Consider the following 13,108-nt stretch of genomic DNA (forward strand, 5'->3'; position numbering starts at 1 on the left):
TATTTCGGTTTTGGATGTGATTAATTATTGGTCGTTGCTGAATTCGCAGTCACTACTCGAGTCACTGCTGTCATGTCTACATATCTACATTGTTGTTACGTATTGTACAAGTGCGCTTACGATGGCGTCCACGGCACGGGCTCGCCGCTTGAGGTCTTCGCTGTTGCTTCCGACTCGTCGGCCGTTTTGTCCTGCTCTTCCTTGAGGTTGTCTTTGACCTCATCGTCCAGTTTCTCCCTTGCTTGGGCGTCTGGCTGCTCTTGCGATTCGCCGACTTGGGCGCTGGGCTCGCCGTTGGCCTCTTCCGTTCGAGGCACTTCCTCGGCGCTCTCCTCTCCTAGAAACCCAAAGTCGACACCGGCATCAACATCATGCACTAGTATAACGGGTTCAGGTGCCTCTGCAGGCTGTGCCTGTTCACCTTGCACTTGCTCCTGCGCGGATTCTGCCGCCCCATTCGAACCCTCAACGAGCGGCACATGCTCTGCCTTATCGATCTCCGCTCTCCGCCTCCTCGGCACAGGAACAGTGCCCTTCTCCCTCTTCCCGTCCTCGACACCCACCCTCTCCGCCACAATCGCCCGCCACCTCCGCACCTCCCGTATCCCCTCGCCAAACTGCTCCATGCCGTACACCATCTGCATCTCCCTGCCCAGCCGTCCGCTCCTCGCCATTTCGAACTCCTTGATCACCTGATCCAGCACGCCCAGCACGTCGGCGCTGAACTCAATCGCACCGTTGTGCATGTCCGTCAGAAGGCTGACGATCAGGGGGTATGAGGATTGCTGCAACCAGGCGGTGCGCAGGAGGTGTGTATAAAGCGCTGTTGTGGCGCCGAGGGCGTAGGAGGAGCGGCCGAGCGCTTTGATGGTGGGCAGGAGGGTCATGGGGAGCGCAGAGGCGGGGAAGTGGGTTCGTAGCGTTGTGAGCGCGGTGAGGAGATGGTGAGGGTAGTTGGAGAAGAGGATCTTTGGGTCGGTGGACGCAGGTGTCTGTGCAGCTTTGGAGTTCCGAGGCCGTGTCTCGCGCTTCTTGGGCGTGGTGCTGTCGAGGTCCAGCGCGCGCACCTGGTCGAAGACTTGGCGGTGCAGGGTTTCCCAGAGCTCGCGGTCGGATTTGGCGGATGTGAGAAGAGCGTCTATGCGCCCGCGTTCGAGGAGGCGTGCTTTCTTCAGCTTGATGGCGGAGGCGCTTGCCTCCTCTCTTCCTTTCGCGCGCGAGTCGCGTACCTTCAGTTCCTGTGGGCTGGTACCCTTCAAGACATGCTCGGCCATGGTCGTCAGATCTTGTCTGGGTTTCCTACTCCTCAGTTGTTCTGCACCTGATCTATTCCATTCCCTCGACACGGCGGCCCCCTTTTTCAGGGCCTCGTCGAAGATTTTGTCCAGATTGCTCTCGGGATCTTCCTCCTCATCCGGCTCCCAGTATTCATCTGCGATCGCGTCGATCTCAACTTCATGATCTTTCTCTTTCTGACGGCTGCCACGAGTGTTGAACTTTCTGTAAAGTTTTTCGAAGGCAGCGCGCTCGGAGCCAGTGATTGTGGTTTTGCGTGGCGATTCTAGGTCGTCGAGCGCGGGCGGTAGGCTGTCCTTGTCTTCGAAAGGGACGTCTTCGGTAGGCGCCGGCCCATCTTTGGGACTGTAGCGTGAGATGTTGCGACGTGCAATGGGCTGGGCGGCGTGCTTCAACTGCTGGATTGTGGCCGTCTGGTACAGGAACGGCAGGAGCGTCTTGTGTGTGGGTATGCGAGACCGAGAGAGTGCCCGAAGGGTATTCGAGCATGCAGACATCGACAGGAAAGGAGGGCTCAGGTTGTGGGAGGAGGAATGAAGCAATAAAGACAAGCCGTGATGATGCGCGATGCTGTCCCCAAAACTTTCGGCGCGTCGATCGCGCTAGGTAGGGGTCTAAGCGTGACTTGCCTAATAAGGCACATTACAAACACCATCGAACGCGGGTCAGCACTACCGCTCCGTGAGGGTCGTACCTGACAGTCTAATTCCTGATCAAAGTAGCTGCATTGGCGATATCTCCATTGCGTAGTGGTCGGTTAAATTCGGATCATTCGGACGCTTCAAGAAGGCATGCTGTTGAGCTTTGAAGGTAAGCATGGTAGTTCATTGCGAAGATTATGTACGAAGTAGAAATGGTCCAGTGACTGCTACCCAGAACCAACAACGTCCAATCATTACTATGTCCGAAGCTCAGCAGATTCCGTAAGACAACGCTAAAGTCAAATAAATCAGGAAGATCAGAGCAACAGCAGAACGCCCGCTGTCATCGATTTGGTATATTCCAAGACCTGAAAGCCAGTGCCGCAATGCTAATCATCAAGCAGAAATCATCATGCAAATGCTGAACGATTGAATCGTTACGAACAGAATGCCGGCTCAGATATCCGAAATACGAGTGGATCTTGCCTACTCGGGGTATCATCGAAATGGGTCCTCTCCATCGTCGGAGTCAAATGCGGAACCAGGTGTTGTGTGGTAGTGAACCAAGTTGGAGATATATGTCGTAACGTCAGTCCGAAAAAATATGTTATTGTGATGGCCGTAACTTCGTGTTTGATGTGGGTGTGATGTTTGAGGGGGGGCTTTAGGATAGGTTGTCGACAGCATGATGTTCACCAGTGGCCACTGCCACAAGGGCGTCGAGTCGTCTCATATCGTCGGCGCCTTGAGAGGGTAATGGCTGGCCGAATGGAGCAGGACCTCTCTCGGGCTCGCGCTGCGGTCGATAGGTCGAGCTAGAGCTGGAGTTGGAAAGAGTGTGTCTATGGTAAGATTGATAGCCACCACTGTGGAGAGGATGCGGTCTGTCCATGATTGAGGCTGCCGATTTATATTCCTCCACATGTGCTCCAGATGGGTGGGCTTCAACAAATCCATTGCTGTGCACAATCGCCGGATGGTACTCGCTCATGGTCGTATTTCCAGGGGTAGGAACACCTTCGCTGCTACTCGAGTCCTCCGGAGAAGTGCGCTGCATGGCTCGAATCGGCTGACTGACTGGCTGGCTGACGGGCCCATTGTACCATGCCTGCCTCTTGTTCTTGCGAGGTGTAGCAGGCAGTTCCTGAGAACCACGATTGGCATCATGGGGGTGGGTTTGCAATGGCTGCGAGACGTGCTGTAGCTGCTGGTGACTGAAGTAGCCATGAGGCGCGGTCATGGGACGTGTGGTGGCCGGTTGTCCATTAGGAGGGTACTGCAACCAGGACTCGCGTGGGGATGCTGATCCAGTAATGTCTAGGCGGTTGATGCCCCTTTGCATAGTATCCTCCCAAGACACACTCATACGTTTCCTATGGCCGACACCTGGTAGAGGTTCGATTGGTGCGTGGTAAGTGAGAGGGCGCTGCGGTGCATCGCTAGGCGTTGGTCCAGGTGGGGGGCGTGACAGAGCCGGTGGCGGAGGTGCATAGTCGAAACTTTCAATACCAGGAAGTCGAGTCTGCGATGCGGCTGGCTGCGACGTGTACGAAGGTCGATCAGCATCAGGTGTCTGGTGGTAGCCAAGACCGCTAGTTGCTGGTCGAGGACCAGTGTATGTTCCCGGGTGCCAGGTTCGCCTCCTCCAGTCTGCATCTGTGTTCGAGTCTCTTCGTTGTCCTGCAAAGTTAGAAACCACTGGGCTGGCGTAGACACTACTTTGTGCCGAGAACGTGGATGCAGCTGACGATTGCAGCGGAGACATATACGAAGGGGGGATTTTTCCGGGTGGTCCAGAGAAAGGATTACTATTGGACAAGCGACGGCCAGGTGGCGGACCAGCCCATGAGACCGGTCTAGAAGACGTGGAAGCAGGTGATTGCATAGCGGAACCAAACTGTGCAGGGCTGCCGGCAACTCCGGAGTAGGTCGTAGAGGTAGGTGTTGTCGGAGCGTTTGATGGAGAGTCGTACTCGAGGATTTGTGGACCAGGGCTGCCCATTAGTGGTGGATTGTAAGCTTCCATAGTTTGAAGCGACAGCCGTACTCTTGCAGAATCATCGCTGGCCATAGCAAGGGGAGGAGGTCGACGTCGAGAGTCTGGAGACTGTGCAACACTCATGGCCGAAATAGTCGACGTTATGCTCGAGGTCGACAGGTTCCTACTGTGACCTCTGCTGTGACCACCCATACTTCCAAGTGTGTTTGCTCGCGAGCGCGGTCCAGGAGGCCTGACTCGGTCCGTCCTGATCTGTCTTTGAAACCTCGTGCCAGTCGCTGCGAGCGACTCCGCTGGGATGTCCTCATTTACATGGACCGTCTGGGCGTGTTGTCGAAGGTTGTCAAGTCGTGAAAAGCGGCGAGAGCAATGGCATTGGAACGGTCGTTCACCCGTGTGCTTACTACCATTCGTCAGTGCTGAGGCATGGAACAGCTTCCGTCTTAGACTCACCGAATGTGCCTAGCAAGATGCTCACTTCTTGTGAAGCTTAAGTTGCACGGAGGAAACTCGGTGCAAAAGAACCGTTGCCCTTTCTTTTTCTTTGACGGCCGGCCACTCTCACTGGTCGCACTTTCGTTGTCCGAGTCTTTGTCGTCGTCCTCGTCGCCCTCGCCCATGTGTACGTCTTCTGTTGTGTCTACTGATTGTGTCGAGATATGTGACTGCCCTCTGCTTAGGTTGCTCTTTGTGGAAGGAGTCTCACTAAATTCGCGAGTGGGTCCGAAGGGCGAGGAAGGTAGCGGTCGTTGGCCGGCGATACCAATGAAGCTGTTGCGCGTCGGCGTCTTCAGCAAGGGGTCTTCTGTCTTGACATCCTCGCCACCCCGTGCATCCTTCTGGAATCGAGCATCTGGTCGTGGAGTCGTGGGTGTGCTCTCTGCGCCAGAGCGCGCTGGCGGCGGTTCAGGTACGTCCAGGGTGGTGTTGACTGCTTGGAAGCTCGACATGCTGGGCTAGCTAAGCTCCTGTATAAGATTGAAGGATATTGTGTGCGTGTCGGGCTGAGCGCTGACGACGTCAACGGTCCGCAGTGCGCAATGCGTGCGCTTCGGCGAGCGACAGCAGCAACCCAGAAGCAGGTGAAGCAGCTCCTGCGGCGAGTGCAGGGACTCTTCCCGGAAGCGATGCTGGCCTACTTGGTCGACCGTGGCTCGCACCTTCCTTGACGCGGAACCAGGAAGGCTGAAACGGATGTGATGACGAATGGGGAGCCGTGTCGTCGCAACATCCGGACGCAGCGCGCGAAGAGGCAGCCTGCAAGCAAAGAACAGCGCTCGCAGAATCGCGAATCTCAAATCTCAGGTCAGTTAGTGGCGTCGTGCGTCGCAGTGCTCTGCCCGTCGAGGAGTGCTGCGGCGACAATGATGCGGATACTCGGAGTTTGGTGGAGGTATGATAAGGCGCAGACGTCTGCCGGGAGGGCCCCTCTCAGGATGGCCTGGCGCGGACTCGATGCACGCAGCGACAGGCACGAGCTGACGCGGGTAGGCCGTCGTGCGCGGGAACCCGTGGAATGCTGGAATGCGGCTCTCAGGGTCGCAGAGAGCTAGCAAGGCTTCTGAGGCCAGGAAACAGTGTCGTGCAGGAAGCAGCGGGATTGGGGCCTCGCGCAAGATGACCTGAACACCAAGGGAAGGGCCAAATTGTTCGCTGGAGGGGTTGGTCAGGCACGGACAAGCAGAGCTAGCGGCTTTGTCGCGCGCCCTGCTACTGACTGGCACGCTGGGCTGGCGAAGGGCTGGGTTAGAGTCCGATCCACCACTGCCACCACCCCAGAACAGCTTGGTGAGCGGTGGGATCTGCATCCAGCGCTCCAAGTAGGCGTGGCTTGGCTGCGGCTGCCCCTCCTGCGCCTGTGAGCTTGCGCTGAGCGAGCCTGGATGATCAATGCTCGCTCACTGCTCGTTGCTCGACCAGGACCATTCCTGCAGGCCCTTGTGCCAGGACACACGGCCGCAGCGCTGCCGGCGGGGCCTCTGTGCAGTGTCTGCTGTCCGGGATACCTGAACAGTCCTGCGCAGCCATAAACCCTTGCCTTGTCCGTGTCGTTTGGATTGGACGAGTGCGACATCCACTCGCGGCCGCCGTGAAGCGTGCTCGAGTCCGACATTGATGACGAAACCACAGCTGCCACTGCCGCGTTTCACATGCATGAGGGACAGCGCCTGGGATGGCTGCCCTCGACGACGCCCATAAACGACGCGGTCTGTCCCAACAGATGGGCAAGGAGAGCCGTAAGCAGACAGCAGACGGGGTGCTGCGAGCATGGCGTGAATCTCCCTAGCGAAGCTGAGCGTCTCCCGAGGAAGCAATTGGCTCGCGAGCCCGGTTAGGGACCTACTGCAAGCTAACAGCGTACACAAGCGCCGCTGCAAGGGGGTGCTCGAGTATCATCCCCACATTAACATGTTGTACCTTTGTACCTTGCCGAAGCGAACGCTAGCAGCCGTGACAGAGCCGGCCTGTCCGCGCAAAGCACACTTTCTTGCGGCGAGACCAGCTCCGACTGTCGCAAAGTGAGACTTGCACTGGTGCGTTGCAGCTTCAGCATGTGGCCTTGCAGACACGAGCGGCAGGTCAGATCTGCAACGGTGTGCGCGGTCTTGGTATCAGGCCTCGACAGGCAAGGCCAGATCTGAACGAGTTAAACGTTCCTGACGGTCAACTCGGTGGAACGCTACTCGACCTAGTCTGGCCTCTGTTAACGTGTTCCCGCGGTCATCTGATGGCGTTCTTTGACGCGTATCCAGGGCCATGTTCTCTGTACACACCGATCGACCAGCAGCAAAGTTTCCAAAGTATCACGGTGGTATTTACGTGCCATCGAGTTCAGTGGCCATGCGACCACGAGGTCGACGTTGCAATAATCTCGATATCATCTCGTCGCGATGGATGTACAATACCATGCCGCAGTATCGCAGAGCCCACGCAAGGGTGCAGCCAGCAAGGTTGATGAAACACTTAGCGGGTAGCGAGCCACCGGCTCATGCAACCTCGCGTTAGCTGGCGAAACAAAAGCAGCGATCAGCCGCCATCAAGCGGTCCGTGGTGGCGATGGCTGCATGGTGTTGAGTTGCAGCGCTGGGCACTCGACGGAGGCGGCCTAACTCATAAAGCAGAAGGATGCTAGCATAAATACACAGTTTCGCATAGCTTGCTAGAAAGGGCTGTGTTTGAATTTAGTACTTGACGTTCGCAATGTGCACGATGTTCCTTTGTAATGCCTGAAACTCTAAGCGTCTGCCACTGCTCAGCTCCGACGCCATGGCCTTTGATAGCCTCGAGTAAAGTTCAGTTTAATGTCAACATTGGTAGAAAGGCGTGATTCCACCGTGCGTGAGGCGACAGCGCATTTACCTCGCCACCACCGAAAGGAATGCCCGCAGCGAAAACGTAGAAGGGGCTGAACAAGTCGATCTGTTGAGTCCAGGTTTCCTGCTAAACCAGGATATTGCAGCAAAAGGCAGCAAAAAGGACCCTACCGGGATCGAACCGGTGACTTCAGGATATTCGATAACTGCAATCCCGCACTCTACCACTGAGTTAAGAATCCTGTTCTGATTGATGAATTATAAACAAAAGTTCCATTCTATATTCTAATTCAAAACTCTGCGACTCACAGAGCGGACGCAGGGACTCCAATTGGGATTGACGAACAGCCTCCGGTAAACGGGCACATTGAGGTAGTAACCGGTGGCTTTAATTATTGGGTGGAGCTATGAAGGTTCTTCTGGATCGTGGGCCACAAGTGGCCATGAAAGGACGCCCCGCTCGGCAAACCTCAGCTCGGTCACTGCCCCGCGGCCCGTCGACCACGTCAATCAACTTGTGCATTGAAAAACACAGAAGGACTATGCTCAAAGTTGGCTACGGTCTCCATGTTTACTTCATCTATTAGACAATGTTCATGTGAATGTCGCCGCTCGTCCCTCTGGACGCCGGCTTCTCATGCGGAAACATTGAGCCCGCGAGCTTGACCTACGATCGTCAGCTAATCGAATACCTTCACAATTGTGATATGGCTTACGAAAAAATTATGTGCCATTTGCCATGAGGTAAAGGTTTCTGAACAACGAATCTCCCTACCTCTGCAACGGCCAGACACACCAGCTTCTGCACCGAGACGGAATGGGATTATCGCTCTTACACGCATCTGCTGCTCACTGTGGCTTCCTCCTATTATGCTGCAACACACTGTACTGGTGGTTGACTGATCAGGTATGTTGCCAGATTAGTAATAGCTACACCATCTAGGTAATTGGAGCAGCGACTTTTAGACGATCGTGACGTTGTTTGAACAAACAAGTTCGAAAATAGAAAAGGGTCGGACATGTATTGGACTCAGGCCTGGACACATCCGAACAACTTCGACGAGAGCCATGACCCCCACGGGCCGCACCGGCCCTTCAGGGATAGAGATTCAGCTCTTGCTCAACATTCCGAGCGATTGACCTTCCTCGCGCAGCAGCACGCGCAGACCCGACGTTTCGTAACACCACGTCTAAGCACATGCATGCTAATGTCGTGAAACCATGACGGACATCGCCTCCGCAGCACAGTATACTTGTAATACATCGGAGTGCGCGATAGGTTGTCTGTGGCCCTCAAGCAGTTGCAAACCAAGGAGGTAGAAAATGGTTTTTCTGAAGTTAGCAGCATCCTCGGCGTGTTCGTATGGAGACCGAGATATAACCCACGGCAATGGTACTACAGGGTTACTTACCGCGCAGTTTACTCTACAGTCGTGGGTGCCAGAAATATACAGACTCAAGCCTCGCTCGAGATGTCAATCTCACGGACTCCTGAACCTTCAATGGCGTCCTTTGTTCAATGGGTTCGATGCGGAGCACCTCTCAGTCCGTCCTACGTTTGTCACCAGACTGCTCAAACCCAGCCAGTTTTAGAGCATCACGCGTAACTTCGAAGCTTTAGAATATAAAGCTCACACAGTACACGCACTTATGCCTAGGTCAAAATAGCTCGCGAACCATCGCCCAGGCAAGACTGCGTTGAGAAAGAATTAGCCAGAGGCTGGATTGCCCAAGTAGTTATGTTCTAATTGAGCGCCGGTACGATAATTTCCATCTGTTATCGAGGCAACCACCAACTCTTCATGACTCCAGATAATACCAAATAATAGAACATTGTGGCAGCAACACTTTCCTGGGTGGGTCCCCGATTAGAGAATTCTATATGACTGAGGCACCGTGCAGTTTACGTCGGCCTGAACAACACATCATTCCATCCTCCACCCCTTCCTCCTCTGCTCTCCAAACACATCTTCAGCCGAGAACTGCTTCCTCGTCATTTTATCATCCCACGCACCGTCGTTACCAAACCTGTCTTCGTCCTCGCTCTCGTCATCATCCCAATCGTCGCCCCTCTTACTCCCAACCTGTGGCGATGGTGCCGCAGAGTCGATACGGAGTCGTGTTGGCAGGGACGGTAGCGGTGGAGGTGTGGGGATGGAGGGCATCTGCGATGGGGAAGATGTGCTGGGTATGCGCTTGACCGGGACTGGAGGCTTGGGTTTTGATATTGCCGGGGAAGGGGAAGGGGTAGCGAATCCTAGCTTTGGGTGCGCGAGAGGAGGGACGACAGGATATGTTGGCGGGGGAGAGGTTGACATTGTCGGTGCCTGCAGCGCAGGAGATGTGGGTTTCGTTGGAATGGCTGAAGAGTTGGCCGGTTGGTTCACTATCTCCCAGTCTGGCTCGGTCTTCTCTGCTTCGAGCTTCTCCTGCTCAGCCTCCCAAGCTCTCCGTTTGGCCAACCGAGCTTCGAGTTCGAAAGTCGCGCCGGTCGGCTCGGGCGTAGGAATGCTTCTTGAGGCTGATGTTGGTCGGGCGTTCTTCCTCCAGTCCGGCGTTGGCATACCAGGTGTGGCGACGAGACTAGGCTGTTGGATTTTGTAGTCATACGGGCTAGAATCGATGGTCCCTCCGAGGCGGTTGATAGCTGCTGGACCACGCTTAATCGGCGGTGAAATCGGGGTCTTGAGTGGTTCGGGCCGTTTTTGCGATTCGTGGAGTGGTATGCGTCGACCACCGAGCATACCGTGGCCGAGTTCTTGAGGTCCGTGGTGGCCAATCACCACACCGTAGTCAACAGAGGATCTAGTTGAAGGTGATGTTAGTCTCGAAAGCGGTAGTGCTTGCTCTGTTGGTGTTGGAGAAGTTGGCTCGGTCTCGGATACGACCCTGCGTTGTGCCAGCTTCCGCTGCAATTCTCTCTCAGCGGCCTTGACGTCTGCTTCCATCTGTGCGACCCTCTTTGCATGCTCGGCGTCTTCTTCTCCCTCCTCTGCTTCCTGTGCCGCTTTCTCCAGGGCCACGTTCTGGGCATTGATTTCTCTCTGCCGACGCTCGAGCTCCGATTCTTCGCGTCTTCGCTCTTCAGCAGCAGCCCTCCGTCGTTCAGCTTTATTATCTTCAGCTCGCTTGCGGTCTGCGTCTTCTTTCAATCGCCTGAGAGACTCCTGGTGCTCGGCTTCTTTTCTCTCGGCGTTCTTCTTCACCTTCTCTTGCCGCTTGCGCTCCTGCTCAAGCTCATCTTCTCTCGCTATTTGCTCCCTAGCCTCAGCGAGCTCCTGCTGTCGCCGCTTCTCTGCTAAGTCTGCGTCCTGTTTCTCCTGTTTCTGTTTCGCGTCCCGTTTCGCTTTCTTGTCAGCGTCCTCCTGACGCCGCTTCTCAGCAGCAGCAGCCCTTATCTTGGCATCTCGCTTCCTCTTCTGTTCGGCCTCATTCTGCTCGAATTGTTGACGGCCTTTCGCCAGACGCGCTTTTTCTACATTGTCTGCTCTCTCCTCGTCTGCTGCGCGCTTCTGTTTCCGTCGCGCCTCATGCTCCGCACGTTCGCGCTCTTGTCGACGTTTCTCCTCTTCGTCGGCGGTTTTCTTCGATTCATCTAGGGCGCGTGCTATTGCCTCCTGCTCCACTCGAAAGCATTTAACACAATTTCCTGGTTCCTTACTCTTCTTGACTTCGATCGTAGTGCCCCCCGGTCTGAGCCTGTGTTGCGGGTTGTCGTCCTGGCAGTGGACGCCAGTCCTTTTGAAGTATTTGCATGTGCTCGTGTCGATGTGATCTTCGCCTCTGTGGCCGCATTCGAAATACGTAAAAGTGAAGACACACATGCTGGACTGTCTGTCCTCCGAATCCGCTGCCTTAAGACGTTGGGTAGCTGGTGGTGTATGTGGCAGAAAGAACAATGCTGAGAGCATGTTTGTGGATGCTGTAGATTATAAACGAACCGCTATCATGTCACCGCCTACCTTCGAAGTGGAGCCTTGGAATGTATGTGCGTTAGTGGTTCGACGTGGTCACTTTTAGGTGCATACACTGCCAGCAACACCAACGTGTGAATAGCTGGTTGTTCGCCTCGCCCCCACAAAGTGAGGCGCAAGCGCCAGCAAACCCATCTAGATCCGGACTCGAAGTTTCGAAATAGAAGGCTGCGGATACCGCGCTGCCAGCATCGTGCAGCTTGACCGCCAGCTATCACGTGGATTATGGGCTCTGGCTTTGCGTGGAGGCTGGGTGTGGGTCGCTGGCAGGGAAGAGTCCTACAAACTGACCGCAGCGCAACCACAGATGCATCTCGGTAGTATGCAAAAACTCCGAACTGTCCTATGTTGCAAAGGGCTTGAAGACGATAGAGAACACCGGAAAGGACGAGTGTACTGTTGAGTGTACTGTTAATGGCGACAGCGATGAGGCGGTATGCATTTCACAAGTAATTGGTCGAGATCGACAGTCTTCCGAACCGTGTCGTGCCATTCCTGACTATCTGTAGTCGTTGGTGAGTCGTGTTCAATATTGCAGTATCTATCCATGATGTCTACGTAGAGCGTTGCCGGCGAAGATCGCGATGATGTGTGAGATTATGAATGCGCCAATTTGATTGGCCAGTGCGACGAGTGGCACCTGCGCTGCGGCGGAACTTTGGGCAAGAGCGCTCTACGACATCACGACCGCTTGTGAACGCCTCTCCAACCCGCACATCCACCATGGCCTCGAAACTGGTCCCGCTCGCCTTCCGCAGCGCCTCGCGAGCCCTGCGCGTCCAGCGCCCCCAATGGCGCGCATTTAGCGTCTCGCGGCCGGCTCGCAGCGACAACCTCATGGTTGTGAGTACTCTGCAGAGCACCTTCCGAGGCCAATTGCACTGCTAATGCGCCTACTATAGCACCGCGACAGCCCTGAGAACAACCCTTCAATCCCGTTCAAGTTCACGGAGCAGAATGAGCAGCTCATCCAGGAGATTGTCTCGCGGTACCCCTCTAACTACAAGAAGGCCGCCGTCATGCCGCTGCTCGATCTCGGCCAGCGCCAGCACGGGTTCTGCAGCATCAGCGTCATGAACGAGGTTGCGCGGATACTGGAGATGCCGCCCATGCGCGTGTACGAGGTCGCGACCTTCTACACCATGTACAACAGGACCCCCGTGGGCAAGTTCCATGTGCAGATCTGCACAACGGTAAGAATGAGCAGATGCGCGGGAGAGGGTGTTTATTGACGATTTGCTAGACGCCCTGCATGCTCCGCAACAGCGATGCTGTCATGAAGGCCTGCGAGGACACGCTGGGCATCCACCACGGCCAGACCACCAAGGACGGCCTCTTCACCATGACCGAGGTCGAGTGCCTCGGTGCATGCGCAAATGCCCCCATGCTCCAGATCAACGACGACTTCTACGAGGACCTAACCTACGAGACGACCCAGTCGCTTCTCAACGCGCTCAAGCACGCCACCGAGACCACGGGCGCCCAGCCCGGCGCCCCCGGACTCGCCAGCGCCAGCGGAGCGGAGCAGGGCAGCAAGGGCGAGGCAGCACTCGAGTCGCAGGGCCGGGGCTACGCGACCGGCGGCGTCAAGCTCCCTTCTCCTGGACCTCTGAGCGGACGAGTCAGCTGCGAGCCTGCGGGCGGATTGACAGCGCTGAAGGGCGAGTTCTGGGGCAACGAAAAGCTGAGGACGGACGGTGCTCTCGATTGAGCGTGTATATGTGTTTGTCTGCTTTCTCGGGATCTGGAAGTCGTTGCATCTAGCGACTGATTGCGATGGCTCTGTAGATTACTCAATACCATTTCTTTCAAGTCACACATCTGTGTTTGCTTGCGCATCTTGGGTCATGCGAAGGTAGAATAGGTCAGTTTTGACATGGCGGG

At 55.6% G+C, this 13,108-nt stretch overlaps 5 protein-coding genes and 1 non-coding gene across 6 annotated transcripts; 1 reads left to right on the forward strand and 5 right to left on the reverse strand.

Annotated features, from left to right (window-relative positions):
- Nucleotides 1-3: 3 nt before the first annotated feature.
- On the reverse strand, nucleotides 4-1,848 carry M421DRAFT_418586 (uncharacterized protein). The gene has a single exon (XM_033591839.1). The coding sequence runs from the start codon at nucleotides 1,791-1,793 to the stop codon at nucleotides 117-119; it is 1,677 nt and encodes a 558-aa protein (XP_033450517.1). The 5' UTR covers nucleotides 1,794-1,848; the 3' UTR covers nucleotides 4-116.
- A 753-nt stretch (nucleotides 1,849-2,601) lies between these two features.
- M421DRAFT_58435 (uncharacterized protein) lies at nucleotides 2,602-4,886 on the reverse strand (the record flags this gene model as incomplete). Its single annotated transcript, XM_033595600.1, has 2 exons — nucleotides 2,602-4,339; nucleotides 4,390-4,886. 2 exons carry the CDS (start codon nucleotides 4,884-4,886, stop codon nucleotides 2,602-2,604), a joined length of 2,235 nt encoding a protein of 744 aa, XP_033450518.1.
- A 360-nt stretch (nucleotides 4,887-5,246) lies between these two features.
- Nucleotides 5,247-6,049, reverse strand: M421DRAFT_3352 (uncharacterized protein; the record flags this gene model as incomplete). Its single annotated transcript, XM_033589412.1, has 2 exons — nucleotides 5,247-5,786; nucleotides 5,891-6,049. The coding sequence occupies 2 exons, from the start codon at nucleotides 6,047-6,049 to the stop codon at nucleotides 5,247-5,249; spliced, it is 699 nt and encodes a 232-aa protein (XP_033450519.1).
- A 1,362-nt stretch (nucleotides 6,050-7,411) lies between these two features.
- M421DRAFT_t44 lies at nucleotides 7,412-7,492 on the reverse strand. The gene has a single exon. It is a non-coding gene; the product is annotated as a tRNA-Cys (tRNA).
- A 1,359-nt stretch (nucleotides 7,493-8,851) lies between these two features.
- On the reverse strand, nucleotides 8,852-11,226 carry M421DRAFT_418588 (uncharacterized protein). The gene has a single exon (XM_033591840.1). The coding sequence runs from the start codon at nucleotides 11,159-11,161 to the stop codon at nucleotides 9,176-9,178; it is 1,986 nt and encodes a 661-aa protein (XP_033450520.1). The 5' UTR covers nucleotides 11,162-11,226; the 3' UTR covers nucleotides 8,852-9,175.
- A 680-nt stretch (nucleotides 11,227-11,906) lies between these two features.
- M421DRAFT_369830 (uncharacterized protein) lies at nucleotides 11,907-13,002 on the forward strand. The gene is made up of 3 exons (XM_033589742.1): nucleotides 11,907-12,067; nucleotides 12,127-12,417; nucleotides 12,468-13,002. The coding sequence occupies exons 1-3, from the start codon at nucleotides 11,948-11,950 to the stop codon at nucleotides 12,933-12,935; spliced, it is 879 nt and encodes a 292-aa protein (XP_033450521.1). The 5' UTR covers nucleotides 11,907-11,947; the 3' UTR covers nucleotides 12,936-13,002.
- The last annotated feature ends 106 nt before the right edge of the window (nucleotides 13,003-13,108 follow it).

Source organism: Didymella exigua (assembly GCF_010094145.1).
Source record: "Didymella exigua CBS 183.55 unplaced genomic scaffold M421scaffold_8, whole genome shotgun sequence".
In the NCBI taxonomy this organism is placed as follows: Eukaryota; Fungi; Ascomycota; class Dothideomycetes; order Pleosporales; family Didymellaceae; genus Didymella; species Didymella exigua.

What these genes read in the sequence shown, in the direction of transcription:
- M421DRAFT_418586 (XM_033591839.1), bottom strand. Translation starts at nt 1,793, where the DNA reads ATGTCTGCATGCTCGAATACCCTTCGGGCACTCTCTCGGTCTCGCATA.
- M421DRAFT_418588 (XM_033591840.1), bottom strand. Translation starts at nt 11,161, where the DNA reads ATGCTCTCAGCATTGTTCTTTCTGCCACATACACCACCAGCTACCCAA.
- M421DRAFT_369830 (XM_033589742.1), top strand. Translation starts at nt 11,948, where the DNA reads ATGGCCTCGAAACTGGTCCCGCTCGCCTTCCGCAGCGCCTCGCGAGCC. An exon ending in GCAGCGACAACCTCATGGTT is followed by an intron (nt 12,068 to 12,126) that starts GTGAGTACTCTG and finishes CGCCTACTATAG; the next exon opens with CACCGCGACAGCCCTGAGAA. An exon ending in ATGTGCAGATCTGCACAACG is followed by an intron (nt 12,418 to 12,467) that starts GTAAGAATGAGC and finishes ACGATTTGCTAG; the next exon opens with ACGCCCTGCATGCTCCGCAA.